A 25,210-nucleotide genomic window follows, 5' to 3' on the forward strand; every position below is an offset into this window, starting at 1 on the left:
CCTTCTCTCTCAAAAATAAATAAACATTTTTAAAAATCTTAAATAAAGTTTATATTAAAAAAGATCTGAAAAATGATTAAGCCCTAAGATTCAATGACCACCTGGACCACTCGAGCAATGGTTAGAGAGGATGCATAGTCTGCACACAAGGGCAGAGAGGAGACTGTGACACGGAAAATCGCACTGCACACCTGTTAAGCACACAAACGGAATAAAAAGGAAAACCCCATGGAGACAGAGGGGCATAGGAGACCCCACAGTTCGTGGCTGGAGGGACCGGCAACTAACAACTAACTATGGCAATATGACCGTACGGCCCAAGCAGCCTCGTCAAGGACCCCTGCCTAGGTGGCGTATCACAAGGAAATAATGTGAATGTGAAACGGCAAAGTCAGTGATCCTGACTTTATTATTTATAAAAATAGCTGCTCTATTTTTAAAAGCAGTCAACAGCCCCAAAGCCCGGCCAGAGGGCCCCAAGTGGCTGGCAGATCCACGCACAGACCTGGGTCAAAGCAGGGTTGGGGAGCTTCAGTTCAAGGATGGGCTCCTCCACCTGCTCCCTCTGCCTCGGTTTCCCCACACATAAAGTGAGGATATTAGGAACTCCTGCCTTCCAGAACTACCTCGAAGCTTGAATGAGATCTTGGGTAAGTGGAGCCAGTGCCCTGTTACTTCTGGCTACCGTCAGCTAATACACCCCCTTTTGGTTGAAGCGCGCTCTAGGAGGCCGTGGAAGGAAAAGGAAACTGATAGAAGGTGAGCCAGGAGATCCAGGAAAAAGAAAAAAAAGCCTGCTGAGAAGTGGAGACCGGCAGAGAACAGAGCTTTCCCGCCATCGCCAGGCCAGACCCAGGCAGGGTGGGGGTGGGGGTGAGCAGGACCCTTGAATCCGCACCCAGACCGCGGGCAGGGTCAGCAGGAGAAAGTGCGCGAACAGGCGCTGGAGGCCTCCCTCCGCCGCACCCCGCACGCACCCGCCGCCAGGACCAGCGCGGGCCCCAAACCGCACCAAGGCCGGGGCGGGCGGACCCCCGCGTCCGGCCCGCTCCCCTCCCGCCTCCCCCCTGCCCCCGCAGCAGCCTGCCTGTCACGTCACCTCCCCGGTCAAAGCCAGCAAGGCCCCACAGAGCCCGGGACTGGATCCCGCTGAGCCCGACAGAACCCCAAACAAGGACACAGAAGCGAGACGCGGCGCACGCAGGCTCCCGGCGAGGACGCAGCCGGGGAGCCCACGCTGCCCAGGACGCCCGCTCCCCTCGGGACACCCCAACTGCCAGGCCGGGGGCAGCGCCCACGCCCGGCTGCGGGACCCCGCGGGAGAGGCGCTCCGGATAGAAGAGGCCGGGGTGTCACATGACATTTTTCTTTCACCCCATTGGCCATAACAGAGTCACATGGTCAAACCTCGCTGAAGGGGATGCTGGGAAGTGTAGTCTTTATTCTTGGCGGCCATCTTACTCTGGAGGCCTGGAAGAACAGAACGTTGAAAGACCCGGGGGCCTGAAACGCAGACCCCACCAGGGCCTGCCCCTCTAGACTCCGGGCCGAACTCGCACCTCTTCCGCCTCTCTGCTCCGGGGAACCGGGGCACTTCTTCCCCTGCACGTCTGCCTCCCACCTGGAAGGCTTTCCTGCCCACTCTGTGGTCTAGATCCATCCCTTAGGCCTCCTCTGATGTCAGACCCACAGAGCAGCCTTCCTGGGCCTAGCGCCCAACACGGGTGTAAATGAGACCCCGCTGCTCTCTCCCAGGAAACCTGCACCCACTTGCACACAGCTGCCACGTCCCCGCGGGAGGGAAGGTGCCAGCAGCGACATACTCCCTGCAACTGCTATGGCCTGGCCCACCACTTGGCAGGCCTCCCGTCAGCACTGGCTGTAGGAGCCCCTGCGGTGCGCCTGTCCGGGGTTCTCAGACTCCAGTGGACATGAGAACCCCCAAGGCCAGCTGCCGTGCGGGGATTCCTCCTCAGGGTGTGTTTCCGTAGGGTTCTGGGGGGGCTCAGGCATCTGCCCCTGGGGTCCCTGGGCCACACTTCAGAGGAGGCTCTGATGGCCTCCCTGGTGTCCGTGAGCTGGGACCTGCTTTGACAAGAACATCTTGGTGCTACAGCCAAAGTCATGAGTAAGGCCCTCTGTTGCCAGGTTTGTAGATGAAGAAAATTCAGATCAGGACATACCAGCTATAGCACCTCCCCCCGGGCTGCCCCTGGGCACCCCCAACACGGGGCGGCCAACACGGAATGCTTGCTTCCCCTCCACCCTCCACCTCCGCTCTGGCCTCAGCGCGCACCCGGCCCACCTGCCGAGGCAACACGAGATCAGTCTTGTCCTCCCCACGGCTCCCCTCTGCCCGCACAAGACGCGGGACCACCACAGCCCTGCCCGGCCCGGGCCCCCCACGCCGCCCGCCCCCTGCCCCTCCCCAGCCGAGCGCGGCTCTCAGCCCCCTGCCGGCGTCCTCTTCGGGCGCTGCACTGTTACTGTTTCGCCTGCTCACTCGTTGTCTTTTGTGTGTCCCCAGCCAGAGCGGGGGGGGGGGGGGGGGGGGGGGGGGGGGGGGGGGGGGAGCCAGGAGCAGGGCTGTCTCCTCCACCCTGTGTCCCCGGAGCGGAGAATGTGCTTTGTAGGGACTGAGAGAGAGAGAGTCAGAGACAGAAACAGGGATGGGGGTGCACACCGAACTCAGGGGTCCCTCTTCCGCACGCACCCACCTCCCCGAGCACAGGTAATGAGGGCGCCCCCTCTTCTGATGGCCTCCAGGAAGTCCGGGTCCGCGTGCCTGTGTGAGGTCCTGGGAAGCCCCGCCCCCGCAGCCCTGAGACCCTGTACCCCAGAGCTCCCCCCAGCCTGCAGCCTGGAGGGGCCCCACCAGTGCTCTGGGGTCAGGGCGAGCGGGGCACCGGGGGCGGGAGCGGCTAGGAGAGGTGGGGTGGGGACACGGGCCCCTCTGCTCCCCAGGCCTTGGGGACCCGTCCCCGTCCTCCCCGGGAGGACACACGTGCCCGAGAGGGGAGGAGGACCCAGCCCAGGAGGCTGTGCCGGCAATAAAAGCGGACGCCGCGTGGGGCCGGGCCGGGTGGCAGGTAGGGTGACTCGGCCGCTTTCCAACACGCAGGGACACGCACAGTCTGGTGTTCACAGAGGCGCAGGCTGAGACCGCCCGGCCGACCCGGGGACTTTGCTCCTCAGCAGGAACGAGCCCGGACGCTTTCCTGTCTGGAAAGCCTGTCATGGGACACGGGGCTGTCTTCCTCGCCGCGGCTCTGGCCTCCCTCCTGGCTCCGGGGACGGGGGCTCCCGTCGGCAGGAAGGCCTCCCGGAATAAGCTGCTGCTGGTGTCCTTCGACGGCTTCCGCTGGAACTATGACCAGGACGTGGACACCCCCAACCTGGACGCCATGGCGCTCAGCGGGGTGAAGGCGCGCTACATGACGCCGGCCTTCGTCACCATGACCAGCCCCTGCCACTTCACCCTGGTCACTGGTGAGTATGGGCCTCCGGAGGGGCCTGGGGCTGGGGAGGGGGCTGAACGGCCAGGGGAGCCAACAGAGGGTACCCAGTGTACGCACAGAGACCTGTCCCCCGGGGCGCCACACGGGGACAAAGGTGAGGCCCAGGAGGGGACACCATCACTGGGGAGACACAGCACGGCCGGTGACAACGGATACAAGGCACAAAAATGCCCAGCCGTCTCGTTTTAAACAGTGACCCCAACCAAGGTGGCAACCTGGGAGGGCTTCTGGAGGTGGTGAGTGTGGCCGGGTTTCAGACAGGCAGGAGAGGTGAGCCTGAGGCTCCCTGTGGCCCCCGAGGTCCCCTTGAACCACCATCGCCCTATCAAGGCTGGAAGTCTAGAATGCAGGTGTCCGCAGAGGGACTCAAGGGGACCCTTCCTGCCGCTCCCAGCTTCCTGCCTGTCACCCCCGGCCCCAGCCGCTCCTCCCGCCCACCCTGACCCAGACTGCCCTCATCCTGACCTAACTCGTCACATCCAAAGAGACCCCGTCTCCAAGCAAGGGCACGTGCTGAGGCTCTGGGTGGACATGGCCTTGGAGGGGGGGCCCTGTTCCTTCCAGACGGCTCATCCTGATGCCAGCATTCTGTGTCCGCGGCTCCCGCTGCAAACCTCTGGTTCCCTTCTGCGCATCCCCCATGTCCTCAGTAGATCACAGACGGGGACGCGGGGGAAGGGGGTCCACTCATCATCGTCCCGCTTGTGCCTTCTCAGCACCTGTGCGTGTGTTTCCCGTGCAAAAAGGGAGCTTCAGGAAACATCTCGTGGATGGAGCTCCGCTGGGTTCATTTAAACTTCCGCCTGGGATTCTGTTTTATGACTGGGCCATAGCTGTTTCATCAGTTCCCCGCCGGTAGCCATGTGGGGCCCTCCCAGGCTTTGCTAAAACCCAGGAGCTGCAAATGACATGCCCGCACGTGTGGGGGTTGCACTGTGCACACACTGAACCACAGGATAAGTCATCGGCGCTGTGGGCAGAACCTCCGGGCTGGGGAGGACTTGCCTGGGACCCCAAACCTGGGCTCCTGGGGGGCAGCGCGTGAGAAGGCCCGCCCGCCTCCCTCCTTGCCTCTGCTGCCTCCTCCCCACAGGCAAATACATCGAGAACCACGGCGTGGTCCACAACATGTACTACAATACGACCAGCAAGGTGAAGCTCCCCTACCACGCCACACTGGGCATCCAGAGGTGGTGGGACAATGGCAGCTTACCCATCTGGATCACAGCCCAGAGGCAGGTAACGGCCCCCCCAGACTGCCGTCGGGGGAGAGGGGAAGGGGGGGCCAGGCCCAGAAAGACCGTGACCTTGGGAGACCCACGCAAGCCCACCCCTCCCCTGCCCTGGAGCCTGGGCTCCCAGAGCAGTGGGGTATCGAGTGGAGCCTCGGGCGCAGTGGGTGCCGGGTCGGGCGACCGTGGCCCTGCCCAGTCCTCCCCGGACCCCCAGGACAGAGCAGGATTGCTGCATCCTCCCTCCGGGAGGGAAAACTGCACCCCTGGACCCCCGGCTGTGGCAGACGGGTCCCCACAGGAAAAAGAATGTCGCTTGACAAAAAGGCACATAACAGCCTGATGCCTTTCCCCTTCCGAGCTCCTCTCAGGGCTGGGCAGCTAACTTCCAGAGGGCGGAAAACAAAGGAAGAGGCAGATTGTGGGGCCGAGCTCAGGGAGCTCACCACCCTGCAATGTTCTGGGAGCTTCCTGGCCCCGGAGGCGTGGCTTCTAGTCTGCAAGGCCAAACGGACGTTTTCTCTTCTTTTTTTTTACTTCTTATTTTTTTGAGAGAGAGATAGAGACAGTGTGAGCAGGGGAGGGTCAGAGAGGGAGACACAGAATCTGAAGACAGGCTCCAGGCTGTGAGCTGTCAGCACAGAGCCCGACTCAGGGCTCAAGCCCACAAACTGTGCGATCATGACCTGAGCCAAAGTGAGACGCCCAACCGACTGAACCCCCCAGGCGCCCCCAAACGACGTTTTCAAGATGAGCTTGGGATGAACCACCTTCTGGGCCGGGCATCCACTCAGGTCGGAGTCCCTCCGCTCTGGAAGGAGCCCCTGGACGCCAGGCTCACCCGCAGAAAGCCGGGGCTGGGAGCCTGGCCTCTCGTGGCCAGGTGACAAGCAGGCAGGGCGTTGCCCGGGCACGTGGTCGCGAGTTCAGATGGATCTGGAGATAAGGCAGCAATCGGTTTATGGAAAGGCAGATGGGCGGCTGGTTGGAGGCTAGAAGGGCAGGCAAGGGGACACAGGGCGAGGACCTGGGTAAGGAGCCGGCGGGGAGAGGCCGGGCTCCGGGCCAGAAGGGGAGGGCCGTCCCCACAGCTCAGCTTCGGGGCAAGGGCCCAGGGCCATAGTGATGATGAGGACACTGCATATCTGGGGACACGTTTATATCCATTATCTCACTAGTGCTGACCCACTGAGCACCTGCTGTCTCCTCTATAAAGTCGGTATCGGCCCTGGGAACAGAAGACTCGGGCAGGGGGAGGGCAGGGGGAGACGCGCCGGCAGCAGGGACAGGCAGGTGCCAAGCCCAGGGAGACCCCTGCCTTTAACACCACCTTCCCTGGCAGGGCCTAAAGACCGGCTCCTTCTTCTACCCCGGCGGGAACGTCACCTACCAGAACACGGCCGTGACGCTGAGCCGGAAGGAAGGCGCCCTGCACGACTACGGGGACGAGAAGGAGTGGAGGGCCAACATCGACACGGTGATGCGGTGGTTCACGGAGGAGGGCCTGGACCTGGTCACGCTCTACTTCGGGGAGCCGGACTCCACCGGCCACAAGTACGGCCCCGAGTCCCAGCAGAGGAAGGACATGGTGATGCAGGTGGACAGGACCGTGGGCTACCTTCGGGACAGCATCAGGAGCAGCGGCCTGGAGGGCAGCCTCAACCTGATCATCACATCCGACCACGGCATGACCACCGTCCACAAGAAGGCCCAGGACCTGGTGGAGTTCCACAACTTCCCCAACTTCACCTTCAAGGACATCGAGTTTGAGCTCCTGGACTACGGGCCGAACGGGATGCTGGTGCCCAAGGAAGGGCTGCTGGAGCAGGTGTACGGCGTCCTCAAGGACGCCCACCCCAGACTCCACGTCTACAAGAAGGAGTCCTTCCCCGCCTCCCTGCACTACGCCAACAACCCCAGGATCACCCCCTTGCTCATGTTCAGTGACCCCGGCTACGTCATCCACGGGGTGAGCCGCCCGCGGAGGCACGGGCTCCCTCGCTGGGCCACTGGTCTCCTTCTAGATCTGTGAGAAGCACCCCCTATCTCTCACTGGTCCCCAGTTTGAGGGGTGCTGGCTGCCACAGGGACACACTCATCACTATGCAATGGGAGTGTGTCCATACATTGTGTACGTGCGTGTACGTGTGTAAGATCTGTGTGTGTGCACACATGTACATGTGTGTGTGCGTGTGGGTGAAAGTGTGGGAAGACAGGCCTTCAGAAGTGAGGGAGAGATGAGGGCCATCAGCTGGGAGCACAGGATGCCGGAGGGGAAGCCAGGTGCAGGCCGGGGGGAGGGGTCAGGAAGGGGGACACGGGTGTGCACAGGTGCCACCCCGTTTCCTTGGGGTCAGCGCCTACGTCATCAGGTCTTCACTGAGGCCCTCTCTTGGGCCACGGAGCTTTCGGGGCTCAGAATTCAGAGAACCTCTCCTGCCCCTACGTGTGAGCCCTTCCCAGGGCGCAGGGGTGCAGCCGGCAGCGCGGGCAGGGGTGAGCTCCGCATCCCAGCAGACACTCAGGACCTTCCCTCCTCGGCAGAGAGTGAGCGTGCAGTTCAACAACGGGGAGCACGGCTTTCACAACGAGGCCATGGACATGAAGACCATCTTCCGGGCTGTGGGCCCCAGCTTCAAGAGGGGCCTAGAGGTGGAGCCCTTCGAGAGCGTCCACGTGTACGAGCTCATGTGCAAGCTGCTGGGCATCGTGCCCGAGGCCAACGACGGCTCCCTCAGGGTCCTGCTGCCCATGCTGCAGGACACCAGCACGGGGTCCCCGGGCACCGTGCCGCCCACGCCGCAGGACACCAGCACGGGGTCCCCGGGCACCGTGCCGCCCACGCCGCAGGACACCAGCACGGGGTCCCCGGGCACCGTGCCGCCCACGCCGCAGGACACCAGCACGGGGTCCCCGGGCACCGTGCCACCCACGCCGCCCCCAGGTACGGTGCTGCCGGCCGCCTGCCCCTATTCCACTGCCAGGCACCTGTGAATGGGGACGGCTGTCAGCCATGCAGGGCCACCTTCCCCCCGTCCTGACTCTGGACGCATCTCAAGTCCCTAGAAGGGAGGGCGGGTGGACGTGAGCTGCCTCACCCAGGGCGGCAGGTGGTTTGCCCACAGCACGGGTGCCCCCTCCACCTTGGGCTCCTGGTGCACGCCCTAACCCCCACCCTGACCCATCCCAGAGGCAAAGGTCACCTGGCAGCTGACAAGATGGTGGACCCCAGCGGGGGGGGGGAGGGGGCCTGGCTGGAGGCGTGGGGGAGGGGTGCTCTGCTCAGCAGGGGAGGGGCCCTGGTGAGAGATGAGGTCAGGGGGCTCATGGGGGGGCAGGGGAGCGGGGGGCACCTGGGCCACCATCAAGGAGTGGGATGGTGACACACTCCGCTTCCCTCGTTCACTGGATGCGTCACATTTCCTCAGGGTCTGCCCTCCTGCACCGTGGCTGGTCCCCCTTGGTGATGGGACTCTCAGTGACTACAATTCTTCTGGCCAAGGTCGCATAAGGCCGCTCAAGGTCAGAGGCCCAGGAGGGGAGAGGAGTGGAAGGGAGGGGAGAGGGAGGAGGGGAAAGGGGGGAGGGGAGGGGAGGGGAGGGAGGGGAGGGGAGAAGCTGCTGCCAGTGCTCGCGGCTCCCTCAGCCTGATTCCCCCACCACTGACCTGGGCCCCCACACCGGGCAGAGAGGAGTCGGTCCTCGGGATGTCCGCAGGCCCCTTCCAGCTGCCCTGCTCTAGGCCTGGAGCCGATCTTTCCAGAGCAGACAGCCCATGAGGCCGGACCCTCCCAGCCTCCCCCCCACCCCGCTGCCTCCAAGTCCTCTGTGCTCCACCGGGGACAACGGAGAACTCAGAAGCCTTGGGGTTTAGGTTTGCAGGGAGAGCTGCAGGGGAGGGGGGCGGGGAGAGGTGCAGGGGAGGGGGGGCAGGGAGAGCTGCAGGGGAAGGGGGGCAGGGAGAGCTGCAGGGGAGGGGGCGGGGAGAGGTGCAGGGGAGGGGGCAGGGAGAGCTGCAGGGGAGGGGGCAGGGAGAGCTGCAGGGGAGGGGGTCGGGGAGAGCTGCAGGGGAGGGGCCAGGGCAGGGCGGGCGGCAGGTCCTGGAATACATGGGGAGCTGCTGGCCCAGAGGACCCGTCAGCCTGCAGAGCGACAGCCCTGCCTCGTTTCTGCCGGGTGGCTCCAGCCAAAGCAGAAGCAGAATCATTCATTCATTCCCAGACCACGCAGCGGGCACCTGTTGGGTGTCCGGGCTCTGGGGGTACCAGAAGCCCTGCACCCCGGAGTTTGTAATTGTCCTGCCCCGGCGACAGGGGGCAGACAACAGGAAGAGAACGAATCAGTGCGCAAGATGATGGAGACCAGCTAACGGGGAGGGCACCTGAAGGAGGAGGTCGGCGGCCATGCCCAGCCCCGGGGGGGGGGGTCCCCAGGGCGCCGGGGGGACCGCGTCCTGCAGTCTGTGGAAGGGAAGGGAGGCGGGTGCGTGGAGGCTGGTATTGGAGGAAGGGCCCATGAGGAGCTCGCTGGGGCAGAGGGGCCTGGAGCTGCCTCACAGGCCGCGGGGGGCGCCCAGCAGAGTGACACGGCAGGGGCGGGGGGGTGACATCAATGGTTAAAAGAAAACAGGAGGCCGGAGCTTGGCCGGTGAGGAAGGTCCCGCGGGGGTCTGGGCAGAACATCTTGGGGACCGAGTGGAGACGGTGTAAAACGGGCGAGTTCCCAGCGCCTCTAGAGGGCCTGGCTTCCAAGGCTTCCGCGCGCGGGTGAAGAAAACAGCTCAGAGTCGGGCTGCCCCAGGAGGGCCAGGGCCGCCCCCCGGGAGTGAGGAGAGACGGGCACCAGTGGCAGCTGAGGTAGGAGGGAGGCCAGAAGGCAGAGGGGCTGCAGGGGCGCAGGGGGCACTTGCCACGGAACGGTAGAGCCGGAAGATCACCTTAGGCGACCCCCTCCCACCCAGAGCCTGAGAAGTCAGCTGGCTAGTCCAAGGACCCCAAAAGTGACTATGTCTGAACACTGGCTTTCAAATCCCCCGTCTGCGGCACCTTCACAGCGTCCGTCACCAGCTCTGTGCGTGGGGGACAAGGCCCTCGAAGTGGCTTTTCCGGCACGAGGCAGGGAGATAATGATTTCTCCAGCCCGTAAAACACGCCCACAAGAGCAGAGCGGTGGGCGCAGGCTGCACGGCCAAGGGAAGGGTTAGACACCTGGTTCCGCTCACGGTCCCAGGGGGGTTTGCCCCAGAGGCGCATGCTGGCAAACCCACGCTCCAGACGAGAAGCTGAGAAGCCGCCTTCTCCTAAAGCTCTGATGTGTGGCCTTTGCCCCTTTCTGTGGTGTGAATGCTCCCACCAAGCCAATTTCCAGTCCCGGAGCAAGGTCACAAATGCCAGGTCGGGAAGAGGCTGCAGGATCAGTCTTCAAAACGGAGCCAGCGCCCAGCACAGAGCTCAGGGCCCCCCCCAGCGCTCAGCACAGAGCTCAGGGCCCCCCCCAGCGCCCAGCACAGAGCTCAGGGCCCCCCCAGCGCCCAGCACAGAGCTCAGGGCCCCGCCCCCCCCGGCGCCCAGAGCTCAGGGCCCCCCCCAGCGCCCAGCACAGAGCTCAGGGCCCCCCCAGCGCCCAGCACAGAGCTCAGGGACCTCCCCCCGGCGCCCAGCACAGAGCTCAGGGACCTCCCCCCAGCGCCCAGCACAGAGCTCAGGGCCCAGAGACCGCCTCCCCAGCTGGGTTTGTCATACAGCCACCGAATCCGTTCAGAACCATGGCTGCTGTCTCGTGGGCCGTTCTCCTCACTCCAAAGGCCGTTCCCAAAGGACGTGCCGCACATACAAGGGACGTGGCGCCCTGCGCTGCGACCTGAGTCCTCCCCACCAGGCGAGAGCGGGCAGAGCGCCAGGGGAAGCCAGGGGAAACCAAGGCAGCCTCAGGCTCTCCCCGCTTCTGGGCCTGCAGGACCCCAGCCAGGCCTAGGAAAGTGCCCCCAGCGCTGGGGGGAGGGTCTAACCCCCACAATCCATCCCCTCCCCCACCCCGGGGGGGGTGCAGCTGAGGGTAGGGAATTCCCACAGGGGACAGTCACAGCCTGACATGCGTGTCCGGGCCAACAATCCCTCCCTCCCTGCAGCCCTGCTTCCTCTTCTCCACCAGACCGCGCCCCCACCCCCAGCCAACAGGCACTTGTTCTTCCAGGCCCACCTCTTCCAGGAAGCCTCCAGAAGCTGCCCTCTCACTGCTGAGCCTGCTGGACACAGATGGGCCTTGCTCCCCACTTGACCACAGACTTCAGTGTCCCCACAGCCCCAGCCCATGCTCAGTCGTGGTGCTGGCAATACGGCCCCTGCCCAGCTCTGGACGGCACGCAGCTCCCCTCCCCTCCTCCCCCCTCCCCTCCCCTCCCCCACCTTCCCACAGGCCCCGCCCCACGAGCCGTGCCGTCTGCGGCCACGAGGGGGCGCAGGGGAGCCCGCTCGGGAAGGTCCGGCCTCGGGGCTCAGACGGACCCCGGGAACCTGACGGCAGCTTCCACTGGGGTCGCAGGGCAGGTGGCGGGGACGGTCCCCGCCGGCCCCTGCCCCAGGGGGGCACGAAGGACATCCTGGCCGCTACAGTCACAGTAGCCAACGTGGGCTTTGCTCCAAAGGCCGCCGGGCTTTCCCAGCGCGCGGTGCTGACAGCCACCCCCGCCCCGGCCCCGCTTGGCCTTGCGGAGGAGAGCTGGTCCAAAGGGTGGGGGGCGGGGGCTCTTGTGAACTGACAGGATCCCTAAGCCACGCCGTCGTTCAGCCAAAAAATAAAAAAATAATAATAATAATTTTAAAACGTGAAAACATTGCAGATAGATCCCCACGGAGGGCGTGGGGAGGGGGGAGAGTATGTGTGCGTGTGTACGTGTGTGCGCACACTCGCGTGCACATCTGCCCATAAACATACCCCGTAAAGTATTCCCAAGAAGAGGGGGGCCCTGCAGGCTCCAGAGACCCGGCTGGGGGTCAGGCCAGGAGCAGGAGGGGGTGCACACTGTGAACACCAAAGCATTTCGGGACCAAGAATTCAAAACCCGTGTTAGGGGCGCCTGAGGGGCTCAGTCGGTTAAGGATCTAACTTGGCTCAGGTCACGGTCTCACGGTTCGTGGGTTCAAGCCCCGCCTCGGGCTCTGTGCTGACAGCTCGGAGCCTGGAGCCTGCTTTGGATTCTGTGTCTCCCTCTCTCTGACCCTCCCCTGCTCGTGCTCTGTCTCTCTCAAAAATAAATAAACTTAAAAAAAAAGTTTTAAAGAGCAGGGCTTTGGACTGGCAGCACCTCCTCCTCCAGCCGCCCCCACACCCACACTGGGACCTTGGGGCAGGGCTGACCATCCCCAGCCTGGTGTCCTCATGGGAAAGCATGGGGGTCAAGGAGATGCAGGCTTCCCTGAGCTCGGCCCTGGGAGAAGGCTCCGAGACAGGGGCCCACAGGCCAACGCCGTGGGCTCCATAAGACTGGTGGGAAGCGCTGGCCCGGAAACAAACCCAGCTGGAACATGTGAGACCCTACGGTTCCTTGCCTGCGAGTCCCCCTCTCCTCTGGGGCTCATCTACCTGTGACCTGATCTCCGCCTCCATCTCCAGGACCCATCCCAACCCCCCTCAGCAGCCGGAGTCCCGCCCTGGCCTTACAGGCCCTGCGTCCCTGGGCCTGCCCTGAGTCCAGTAAGTCCCCAGAAGGAGTGCCCCGGCCCCATGGCAGCCTAGCCTGGGCCACCCAGACCAGCCCACCTGCCCACGCCAGCTTGTGACTCCGCACAGGCCCCAATCCTGTCGCGGCTCTGGGGAGTCTGCCCATCTGGCCAGAGGAGGCCAGGCGGGGGGCCCACGTGCATTCAGCTGCGGAGCAGCGAGTGCCTGGGGTGCCGGGGTGACCACCGTGACCCGCGGGTCTCCCGGACAGCCGGCCTTCCTCTGAGAGCCCACTGTCACCGCGGCTGCCCGGCCCGGCCTGCTTTGCAGAGGAGGGGCCGACAGAGACTCTGCGAATCGTTCGACCGACTTCCTCAAAGAGAAAAGAAAGAAAAATGACCAGGGCTCCGTGCTGTGAGGCTAAATCTCTCATTGGTGCAGCGGTGAGGGGTGGAACGCGTGCAGGGGACCCCGCCGCACGGCGTGGCGGGTTGCAGGCCCCGACCCAGCTCCCCTGCTCGGACACGCTAACGCAATGCTGGGCCACCCCGGACCAGTTGCTGGCCTCTGGGCCGTGTCGCCACTGCAAAATCAGGAACGATAGTCTCTGTTTCATAGGCTGGTCCTAATGATTACACCTGATCGTTGGGTTGGGTGTCAGTTAGCCTGCTGTTAGCAACGTGCTGAGAGCCGGCCCGGCCCCAGAAGGCCCGCGAGTTAGGCTTCAGGACTGCATGAAGCCACGGGCAACGGCACCTTAGGAAGTCGCAGCCGCTCTCTGTCCAGTTCGCCTCCAAGCCTTCTCGTCTCTCTCGCAGAAAGTTTCGGGCCAGGGACACGGAGCCTTTAAGCTCCTCGCTGCTGCCACAGCACAGAGTGGGGCCAGGCTCAGAGCCGTGGAGGACAACGCAGCAGTTTTATTTGCATCGTCTTTGTTTTTGTGATCGCCTTCAGTTTGGGGTGAGAGCTACTGATTTTCCATTTATGTCTGGTATTTTACAATTTTCCTTTTTAAAATTAACTTCAGTAAAAAGGGATGAGTTGATTTAAGGGAGGTATCTTTTTTATTAATACAGTTTTTTAATCTTTATTTATTTTTGAGAGAGAGAGAGGGAGAGAGAGAGCAGGGGAGGGGCAGAGAGAGGGAGACAGAATCGGGAGCAGGCTCTGGGCTCTGAGCTGTCAGCACAGACCCTGACGTGGGGCTCGAACTCACAAACTGTGAGATCATGACCTGAGCCAAGGTTGGATGCTCAACCAACTGAGCCACCCAGGCACTTGGATTTAAGGGGAATGTCTTGACTACATAATAGCACAGGTGGCTGGTGGACATGACAAAATGTATAAATGATAAAGGAAGGGGAAGCCAGAGGCAAACCTCCTGGAGATCATCCATGCTCTCACCTGCTGGCTCCCCCTTTCCACACGGGGTCAGCCCAGGAAGCTTCTGGAAGGCAGCACTCAGTCTCTCCCCAACCCACCGCCTCCGTGTCTGGTGTCCAAAGACATTGTAATTCACTGTGCAAAGTTCATTTCACTATCAGCCCAACTAAAAGAGTGGGGAGGAAAGCCCAGCTGAGACAAAGCTGAGCCACATGCGGGTGGCTGAGGAATGTCACGGACACACCGTTCATTCGTATACACCTGTCAGCTCAAAGCCTTTGTTGAATTTAGCCAAGCCGGGTGCTGGCAGTAATGGGTGAAGCACCCAAGCACTGACTGCCCAGTTCATGAGTGACAGATTGGGACAGTGAAAGTCCCCTTTGTCAGGAGGCCTCCCCCTTAGAGCCAGCCCCGCATGCTGTCACCAGGAGGCGGCGCTCTTGGGCTCTTCGACACCCCTTGAAGCCTTTCTCCAGCGGTTTCTGAACCAGGAATTCAGAGCCTCCCGTTCCTCCTGCTTCTCCTCATGCTTCTCTGAAATAGCCGGTCAACCTTGGGGGTGTGGCCAGAGTATTTGTTTCTGCTCATTTAAAATTTTTTTTAATGTTTTATTTATTTCTAGGAGAGAGAGAGAGACAGCGTGAGCAGGGGAGGGTCAGAGAGAGAAGGAGTCACAGACTCCGAAACAGGCTCCAGGCTCTGAGCTGGCAGTCAGCACAGAGCCCGACGCGGGGCTCGAACCCACGAACCGCGAGATCATGACCTAAGCGAAAGTCGGACGCTTAACCGACTAAGCCACCCAGGCGCCCCTGGTTTCTGCCCATTTTAGAGGGAGCCCCAAGTGAATGCAGGTAGCCCAGAGAAGTAGAACTTTCTTTTTTTTTTTTTAATTTTTAAAATGTTTTATTTATTTCTCAGAGAGACACAGAGTGAACAGGGGAGGGTCAGAGAGAGAGGGAGACCCAGAATCTGAAACAGGCTCCAGAATCTGAGCTGTCAGCACAGAGCCCGACGCGGGGCTCGAACCCAAGTACCGAGAGATCATGACCTGAGTCGAAGTCAGACGCTTAACCGACTGAGCCCCCCAGGCGCCCTGAAGTAGAACTTCCCAAATCAGGTTTGTTCTAGGATCCCATGAGGGAAGGGATCGTGTAGCCGCTCGCACGCTGAGCACGTAGGCCACCCTGGATCAGCGGTTTTCAAATTCAATGTGCCTCAGAAGCGCTTTGTTAGATCAGACACTGCTGGTGAGCCTGTGAACACACACGCATTTCTGGATCGCAGGTCTGGAGTGGGTGGGCCTGAGAATTTGCATTTCTGACTAGTTACTGGGTCATTCTCTTGCTGCTGGCCTCCCCACCGCACTTGAGAGCGGCTGCAGTAATGAGGGTTATGAATGAATGAATGAATGAATGAATGAATGAATGAATGGAAGCTGGTCTAGCCCAACCTCCGCAGGTAACACAGGGTTGGAACTGAGGCAGCTCATTGGCTGGCTGGCCCTGAGCGAAGGTGGGAGGAGGGCACAGAGAGCTCCAGTTGGGTCTGGAAGGGCCGGCCCGCCCTCTCCCTCCCTTGCTAGAACTCGCTGGCGGAAGTGAGCTGCTGGCCCCGATCCTCTGCTCCCCACGCAGGAGCCTGTGTCACAGGCTTGGGGGCGGGTGGGGGGAGGGGCGCTCCCTTTGGCCATCGCCGGGACCCAACAGGAGCCAGTCATAAACCCAGACAACCGAGGGGCGCCCGGGTGGCTTAGTCGGTTGAGCGTCCGACTTTCGCTTAGGTCATGATCTCGCGGTTCGTGGGTTCGAGCCCCGCGTCGGGCTCTGTGCTGACTGCCAGCTCAGAGCCTGGAGCCTATTTCAGAGTCTGTATCTCCCTCTCTCTCTGATCCCCTGCTCACGCTGTCTCTCACTCTCTCTCCTAGAAATAAATAAATAAATAAATAAATAAACCCAGACAACCGTGCCGGTGACGCGGCCCAGGCCACCTTTAGAACGGGCAGGCCGCGCTCCCGGGAGCAGGGTCCTAAGGGGCCCCCGCCTTGCCGCGCCCTCGCACCCAACAGCAGCAAGCGCTCTGCGCGTCCGCTCCCAGCCCCGGGGCTGCAGGCGACCCGAGCCAGGGGCCCAGGACCCCCAGGCCAGCAGCAGGGACCGAGAAGCGGCCCGGGCGCCCCGGCACGAGGGGGGTCAGCCGGAGGCGCTTCGCAGGGGTGTGTGGGGCAGCGGCCTCCCCTCCCCCACGCCCGCCGTCGGGGTGCGCGGCGCCCCGCGGACCCGGAGCCGCGGAGCCCCCGTTGCCATGGCTACCCGCCTCGCTCCGTGCGCGCTGGGAGGTGCGGGCGGGCTAGGCCGGGGGGGGGGGGGGGGGGGGGGGGGGGCACGCAGCGCGCGCGCCCCGCGTCCCAGCCCGCCGCACACCCTGTACACACGCACACGCACACACAGGACAGAACACGCGCCACTTGCAGGCGCGCGCGCACCACTGACACCCCACCTCGCACGCATTGCTTCCCATCCCAGCCACACGCTCTAAGTACTAGGACGACACAGGCTTGCGCACCCCACACCCACTCGGGACCAGGACACCTGAAGATGCGCGGTTGGAACAGGCCTGCGGCGTCTACACTCGCAGGCACTCCCCGTTACCATGTGGGAATTTATATAAACCAGTTTTCTCAGAGTCCCCACCAAGGCCCGCAAACCGGGGACAGAAGTGATTCCAGACCATGTCTCAGATAATAAGCAATATTCATCAAGGACACACGAACCATTTGAAAACATCCCATCCATCCGATGAATATACACCACGATTTAATACACTCATGTTGATTTGGTCAATTGACTAATTGTATTACTCAATCCAGAGTAAAATTTTTTTATACTAAGAGGCTTAGAGTCGCAGGAAATAAAACATTTTCAATTTAAATTATGTTTTTGTTCAAGAGACCTCTGCTTGAGCGATTAGTGAATTACTTTCAAACACAATAATGTTTTTATTAAAGTAAGATTCAGTGGAAGAAGTGAAACAGGACCCCCCCCCCCGGGTGGAAGAAGTGAAAAGAACCAAGCAGAATTTCCCGTCTTTGGTACTGTGGGGTCACATTGCTACATTATTTACATTTCATTTAATATATCTAAAAGAATTGCCCAAGGGAATTGGGAGGCAGTTGCATTTAGGAAAAGAAAAGACCACTTTCTTGCTAAAAGTGTGGACTTCAGAAGGACCTGAACAAAAATGCCATCAGGTATTTAATAGGCAAAAAAAAAAAAAATCAGAAGACCTAGTCTCTAAGCAGCCACTTTCTCACGATTATGCTAATCCTAAAGGTCAGGACCCCAGCAGGGATGAGGAAAGGCAGCCTGAAGTTCCTCGTGTTATCAGAGGTCCACAGGAAAGAAACAGGGCTTTATTATTGGGGGGACTCAGACTTGGGGTTCTCTCAGGGCGCAAAGAGGTTTTCTGGCTTGGCTTGTCTGTGATGGAGCAATATGGCTTGCTGGGTGACCTTGAAAGTGGGACAGAATGTCAGGTTTTGCTTCTAGAGAGTGAGGCACCGTTTTATTCTTTTAAATTGGTATTTACGATATACCGGTAATCACACCCTTTGCACCCTTTTGAACTTAATGACAGAAAACAGTAGATACCCACCTAAAAAGGTACCAGAAGAGCATTTTTCCAAATTCTTATAGGGGCTCCGTGCACAAGGCACCTTGGAGGCTGCTGATGTAGTTCCCCTTCCTGTGGAGCAAGGAGTGGGAGAGGGCCGGGGAAAAGCAAGTGACCAGGACGCACAGAGAGAGACACCCGCCTGGGAGGGAACCAAGTCCTACTACAACAAGATGCCATTTCAGGGCCAAAGGACATTATCATAATGAAAGGAAGGGGAGGGGAGGGAGGGGAGGGGAGGGGAGGGAAGGGAGGAAAGGAAGGAAGGAAGGAAGGAAGGGACGGAGGGAGGGGGAGGGAGGGAGGGAGGGAGGAGGGAAGGAAAGCGCCAAGTGCCACAGGGCCGTGGAGGGGCCAGCGCTCCGGGCAGCTGGCGGCCCTGAGAAGGCGCAGCCGCAGTGACAGCCGGCAGGTGCTCCCTCAGCAGGTGACACACGCGCAGTCACAGTGTGACCCCGCGATCCCAAGGCTGGTCTGCGCCCCGAGAATGAAGACAGCTGTCCAGCAAGCCCTTTACGCGATGGTCACGGCAGCATCCCGACACTTGCCAAAAGGAGGAAACAGCCGGAGAAAGGTGCTCGGACAGACGTGTGGATAACGGAAGTGCGGCGTGTCCCCACGATGGCACGTGCCTCAGCCGTGACCAGGAATGAAGGCACGCCAGAGGCCACGTGGACATGCTGGGAGAAAGGAAGCGGTCACAAAGGCCACGCATCATATGATTCCTTCTGTGTGGCGTGTCCAGAATGGACGAGCCCTGGGAGACGACAGCAGCTGGGGGCCGGGGCGGGGGGTGGGGACGGGGGGGGGTGCTGCCTAGGTCAGCGCAGGCCCCCTTTTGGGGAAGGTGAAAATGTCCAGGAACCCAGTACTGGTAACGGGTGCACATTGTGAAATGCAGTAAACGTTACTGAATTACACGCTAGGGAGCGTTAGAACGGTAAGCTCCATGTTATACGTACTTTCGCACGATTGTTCACAAAAACGGATCCTGGGACGCCACCAACAAAACAGAACAGAAGGAGGGAGGCGGCCTGGCAGCTGCGCTTCGGGCCCGGAGCCTCACCAGCAGACCCCGCGGTACGGTCCTCGGGCCTCGGATTGCTGGTGAATACCGCTGGGAGGGGGCTGAAGATGGGCTGGGGGAGGGGAGCCCGGAGGAGCAGCCGGGGTGTCCCCCCTCCACCAGAGCCCGGTTGGGGCCCCCGGGTCTCCTGAGCAGGGATGGCGGGCAGGGACCCTCCATAGGCACCCTGACCCCGGTGAAGAGACACCGCCCACCCTTCCGGTAAAACGTGCAGGTTGAACGTATTCCCCGACTGGAGTTAACTGGGGAAGTGGCTCTTTTCACCAGCAGCCCCTTGGGAGAAACACATTCCGGACAAACACACTGCAGAGACAAGGCCCAGAGAGCCAGCGTCTTCCGTGGAAACCTCAGGAGAGCAGACAGACCTCGGGCCGAGGCTCACCATTGTGGGCATGGGAAGGATGCGTGCCGGTCCGGGCGAGTCACTTCTACGCTGCACACCCCGGACGGAGGGTCAGCCCTGAAAAGTCTCCGGCTCAGGGTTTGCTATTTTTTTTTTAAACACTTATTTATCGTTGAGAGACAGAAAGAGACAGAACACGAGTGGGGGAGGGTCAGAGAGAGAGGGAGACACAGCATTTGAAACAGGCTCCAGGCTCTGAGCTGTCAGCACAGAGCCCGACACGGGGCTCGAACCTACGAACCATGAGATCAAGACCTGAGCCCAAGTTGGACGCTCAACCGACTGAGGGTGTTCATTCTTTTTAAAGACCTACAATTTCCAACCACTAAGAGATGCTATGTGGGCCTGAAAATTCTTTTTAAAAATAATCCGCAGAGCTAGGGCCCTACCACCTGTCCCCCTGAGTAAGAAGCCTTAATTGTCATCAGTTTGGTCTTCTTTTTGGGGGGCGAGGGGTTTCATGTCCTGTTTCACCATCGATTATGTACAAGACCCTGGGGAAAGCATTGCACCCCCTCAGCGCCCAGTTTCCTCTCCGTTACAATGGGGATCGTGTGCAGTTTTGCCCTTTTGCAAGTACGCAGACAGAGCAAGTCCTCTCTGTCCCTGTGTGTTCTAGGAGAGAGAGAGAGAGAGAGAGAGAGAGAGCGAGCATGAGCAGGGGAGGGTCAGGGAGAGAGGTAGTCACAGACCGAAACAGGCTCCAGGCTCTGAGCTGGCAGTCAGCACAGAGCCCGACGCGGGGCCCGAACCCACGAACCGCGAGATCATGACCTAATCGAAAGTCGGACGCTTAACCAACTAAGCCACCCAGGCGCCCAACATTTATTTAATTTTAAGAGAGAGAGAGAGAGAGCAGGGGAGGGGCAGAGAGAGAGGGAGACCCAGAATCCAAAGCAGTTTGCAGGCTCTGATCTGTCAGCACAGAGCCCGATGAGGGGCTCAAACTCCGGAGCCACGAGATCAGGACCTGAGCCAAACTCAGATGCTTAACCGACTGAGCCTCCCAGGTGCCCCTACTCTCTTGTCTCTAATAAGGACCCTTGTCATTAGACTTAGGACCCACCTAGTTAATCCAAGATGATGTCATCCCTAGATCCTTAATTACATCCGCAAGCACCCTTCTTCCGTAAAGGGTCACATTCAGAGGTAAGGAGGGTCAGGACTTGAAGGTGTCTTCTCAGGGGCCACCGCTCAATCGCCTGTACCTGCCTGCTTTACGTGGCCCACGACGTCGCGGGGGGGGGGCAATTAGGATGTCACTGATCAGAAACAAACCAACAAATAGGGTATCATGATCTAGATGACTTAACGGACCCCCCAGTAGAATCTAAGCTACATCCAACCCGCAGCTCCCGAAGGCCCGGCCCGAGGTCCACTGCAGTGCGCCGTGGGACCCCCACGTGGGAGACGGCCTGTGCTAGGAACCCAGCCCGTGTGTGTGTTCCACACGCAGGAACCCTCTCCTCTTCCCGAAACAGGGAGGCCCTCCGCTTGTTTTCTCTCTTCCACCTTTGATAGAGATGCAGGTAATGGAAATATTTTTCTTTTTTCTTAACTCGACTGAAAGGAGAGCAATAGAAGAAGTGGTCTGCGTCTGGCCTGTGTCCACCTGACAGTGTCCCAGGGCGAGGGACTGGGTGCCGCCAGTCACAGACACCCAGGACAGCAGCCCTCTGTGACCAGACCTCCTTAGTTTCCACGAGAAGCTGCACGCTGGGTATCGGTGCGATCCCCCGGGAGTAAATGCTGACCACTGCATGCACATCCCGCGTCCACAGCAGTGCCGTCTCCCGTAGGCAAGGGGCGGGACCAGCCCAAGTGTCCATCGACGGATGAAGGGATGAACAAGATGGCGTCCATCCACACAATGGAATCCAAGTCATTCATAAAAAGGAAAGACATTCCGACACCTGCTGCCACAGGACGGACCTCGAACACACGGTGCCAGGTGACATCAGCCAGTCCCAAGTAGACAAATACTCTACGATTCCGCTTGTGTGAGAAACCTAGAGTCGTCAAATCTGTGAACATTAGAGGGCGCTGGGGGCTGGGGGCGGTGGAACAGGAATTGATGTGTCATGGGGACAGAGTTTCAGTTTGGGACGGCCAAAGTCTTCTGGAAATGGGCGGTTGAATGTACTTTTTTTTTTAATTTTTTTTTAATGTTTTATTTATTTCTAGGAGAGAGAGAGAGAGACAGCGTGAGCAGGGGAGGGTCAGAGAGAGAGGGAGTCACAGACTGAAACAGGCTCCAGGCTCTGAGCTGGCAGTCAGCACAGAGCCCGACGCGGGGCTCAAACCCACGATCCGCGAGATCATGACCCAAGCGAAAGTCGGACGCTTAACCGACTAAGCCACCCAGGCGCCCCTGTACTTAATAGTTAAGGGGGTGAATTTTATGTTTGTGTCTATCTGAACACAATTTAATTTTTTTTAATGTTTTATTTATTTTTGAGAGACAGAGGCAGCGTGAGCAGGGGAGGGTCAGAGAGAGAGGGAGACACAGAATCTGAAGCAGCTCCAGGCTCAGAGCTGTCAGCACAGAGCCCGACACGGGGCTTGAACCCACAAACCGTGGGACTATGACCTGAGCCGAAGTCAGACGCTCAACCGACTGAGCCACCTGGATGCCCCAATTTTTTTTAAATACCCACCTTGGGCCCTGAGTTGGCCGCACGGGGCATGTGGATGCTAAATGAGGCCCATCGTCTGCCAGTTTGGGACTTGGGCAAAGATCCTCGAAGTCAGTGCCCCTGTCGAATCTGTTGGTGTTCCCCTGGCACCCAGCCCACGACCTGTGTTCTAGCAGGTGCTCAGTACTTCAGGTTTGACAAATCTCATCTGACGTTTGGGCTTTTGCATGCAGTGTCTGTGGCATCCGTCCACCACGAAGGGACTGTGTACACAAAGAATCGTGTGAACCTACACGCACATTCACACACACTCCCGGAGGAGACGAGTGGGCCCGGAGTGTCCGGGGCACCTCGTGCCATCCACTCAGCCACAGCAGACATCCCGGCGGCAGGCTCTGGTCACCTAGACCTTAAATATTCCCCTGAGATTATGTAAAACCCTGTCCTTATTCAGTGAGACGAGAAAGCGGATGTTGAGGGGGCACCGAGCCAGAGAACTAATTGGAAGGATGTGCAAGAAGCTGCAGAAAGAAGCTTCAGCGTTTGCAAGTTCAAATCACAAAGCCACCTGGAAGCCGGCAGGGGAAGCCACTCTTCACAGGAAAGAGAACAGGAAAATGTCCACTCATTCAAGATCTTCAGTCTGAAACAGAAGGTGCTCGAGAAGGCCAGCAGCTCACACCCGAGCCCTGGCCACCCGGCCTGGAACAAGACATCCCAGACTTCGAGGGAGGGGGACAGCCACTGCTCCCCATTGTCACCCAGCCCCCACCCCCTGCCCCTTTCTCTTTCGTCCTGGGAAGGCCCCAACCTAGTCGCCAAGGAGCTGACCCACCCCCCACCCTCCCCCATCTCCTCCTCAACCCAGCCCCTCCCCCACCTTCAGAATCCAGATGTAACCTCACCATCGGTAGTCATCAGCTGCGTCGTAAAAATGCACCTGCGGCTGGACTCTGTCTTCTAGACACGAACCTCGTCCCCACTGAGCTCCCTCCTCCTGTCCCCAGCCCGCCGTGGCCCGGCACACCCAGGCGGCGCCTCCATTCTGTCTCCACTCCGCATCCGTGTGTTCAATTAACTCCAATATTAGGTGACACTCCATCCTGGAGGCAGAGAGATTCCAACTCACACCAGCTCATGTCACCACTGTCCGCAGGGAGCTTTGGGTTGGGAAGGCCTCTGAGGTCCAGCCCGGGCCCCGAAGGCAGGTGTCTGCGGTCAGCTGGCGAACAAGATGGAGAAATGGCGGCGCCCCCTAGGTCTGGGGTTTCTTCATTCTGACGCACTTGGCAAAATCAAACAAACTCTGCATTTTGCTATTGGGAGGAAGGAAGGAAGGAAGGAAGGGAGGGAGGGAGGGAGGGAGGGAGGAAGGAAGGAAGGAAGGAAGGAAGGAAGGAAGGAAGGAAGGAAGGAAGGAAGGAACGAACAGTGTGGTTTAACAGCAGAGCCACCTAGGTTTTGCTCTCGGTATAAAATTAATTCCTTCCATGCTGTACAAAGACAAGGTTCTAGGAGCATCTGGGTGGCTCTGTCGGTTAGGTGTCCGACTTCAGCTCAGGTCATAATCTTTTTTTTTTTTTTTTAATGTTTTGTTTATTTCTAGGAGAGAGAGAGACAGCGTGAGCAGGGGAGGGTCAGAGAGAGAGGGAGTCACAGACTGCGAAACAGGCTCCAGGCTCTGAGCTGGCAGTCAGCACAGAGCCCGACGCGGGGCTCGAACCCACGAACCGCGAAATCATGACCCAAGCGAAAGTCGGACGCTTAACCGACTAAGCCACCCAGGCGCCCCAGCTCAGGTCATAATCTTGCTGTTCATGAGTTCAAGCCCCGTGTCGGGCTCTGTGCTGACAGCTCAGAGCCTGGAGCCTGCTTCCATTTCTGTGTCTCTCTCTGCTCCTCCCCCACTTGTGCTCTGTCTCTCTCTCTCTCTCTCTCTTTCTCTCTCTCTCTCATAAACAAAAGGTTTTTCAAAAAAATACAAGGTTCTAATTTCTTAAAATACAAAGTGTGCTTACAAATGTAATAGGAAAAGATGAACCACCTAATAGAAAATGGGTCAAGGGGACACCTGGGTGGCTCAGTCAGTTAAGCATCTGACTCTTGATTTTGGCTCAAGTTATGATCTCGTGATTCGTGAGTTTGGGCCCAGCGTCAGATTCTGTGCCGCCAGGGCAGAGCCTGCTTGGGATTCTCTCCCTCTCTCTGCTTCTCCCTACCCCCACCACTCATGCTCTCTCTCTCTCTGAAAAAAAACATTTAAAAAAAAAAAAAAAAAAAAAAAAAAAAAAGAAGGGCACCTGGGTGGCTCAGTCGGTTAAAAATCCGATTTCAGCTCAGGTCATGATCTCACAATCTGTGGGTTCAAGCCCCACATCGGGCTCTGTGCTGACAGCTAGCAGCCTGGAACCTGCTTCAGATTCTGTGTCTCCCTCTGTCTCTGCCCCTCCCCCTCTCACTCTCTATCTCTGTCTCTTAAAATAAAATAAAGACATTTTAAGAATTTTTTTTAAAAAAGAAGAAAGAAAATAGATCAAAGAATTTAAATAAAATATTTGGACAAATGTAGGGGCACCTTGGGGGCTCAGTCAGTTGGGCGTCCAACTCTTGATCTCAGCTCAGGTCTTGATCTCGGGGTTGTGAGTTCAAGCCCCACGTTGGGCTCCATGTTGGGTGTGAAGCCTCCTTAAAAAATAAATAAATAAATAAATAAATAAATAAAATATCTGGACAATTCTCAGAAAAGAATGCCAGTGACCAATGAATACAAGAGAAAGTGTCCCGCCTTCGCTCACAGTCAAAGCAGTGTGGATGACCGCGAGGGGCCATCTTTCTTTCAGGGCCTCTGCTTCAGAGGTGAACAAAAGCAGGTGCCGGCCAGGCCAGGGGAAGTAGGCGCTCCCTCCCTATGTCGCCGAAGGGCACGGGGTCCACCTAGATGTTTCATGCACAGAGCTCCCAGCAGTGTGATCCATAATGGCTAATCCGTGAAACTACCCAAGTCCCATCAGCAAAACAAGGAGTCTGTTTGTGGTGTAGACATTCAACGGCACATGACTCAGCCGTAAGAGCGTCAACGATCTGAAACTCGCAGACAAATGCTGCGTGAAATGAGCCACTCAGAAAAGAGCGCACGCAGTGTATTTTCACGTATACGTCTTTCTGACACAGGCCAACTAATCTACGGTGTTGGTAGTCAGAACAGAGGTGGCCTCTGGGGGCCGGGGGACGCCTTCTCCACGCCAGTGTCCACCTCAGAGTGGAATTAAGACAGACAGAAACTTACACAAATGTATTCGGAGCTTTTTCCTTAAGATCTGCATCCTTTATCATATGTGAGTACAGCTCAATTTTGTAAGCTATTTTTACCAGGAGCGTATGTTTTATACGGACGGAAACACAGGATACAAAAGCATATTTGAGGGGCGCCTGGGTGGCTCAGTCGATTAGGCTTTCAACTTCAGCTCAGGTCATGATCTCACGGTTCATGGGTTCGAGCCCCGCATCGGGCTCTGTGCTAACAGCTCAGAGCCTGGAGCCTGCTTCGGATTCTGTCTCTCTCTCTCTCTCTGAACCTTCCCTGCTCGCGCTGTGTCTCTCTCAGAAATAAATAAAAAACATTT

The 25,210-nt window shown here is 59.1% G+C and overlaps 1 protein-coding gene across 1 annotated transcript; it reads left to right on the forward strand.

The window, feature by feature from the left end:
* The first annotated feature begins 3,236 nt into the window (after positions 1-3,236).
* ENPP7 (ectonucleotide pyrophosphatase/phosphodiesterase 7) lies at positions 3,237-7,744 on the forward strand. The gene is made up of 4 exons (XM_039226278.1): positions 3,237-3,489; positions 4,612-4,757; positions 6,093-6,719; positions 7,295-7,744. Exons 1-4 carry the CDS (start codon positions 3,237-3,239, stop codon positions 7,742-7,744), a joined length of 1,476 nt encoding a protein of 491 aa, XP_039082209.1.
* Positions 7,745-25,210: the final 17,466 nt, after the last annotated feature.

The sequence above is a fragment of the Hyaena hyaena genome, unplaced genomic scaffold (genome assembly GCF_003009895.1).
Source record: "Hyaena hyaena isolate Hyena2069 unplaced genomic scaffold, ASM300989v1 scaffold_21, whole genome shotgun sequence".
Lineage (NCBI taxonomy): Eukaryota > Metazoa > Chordata > Mammalia > Carnivora > Hyaenidae > Hyaena > Hyaena hyaena.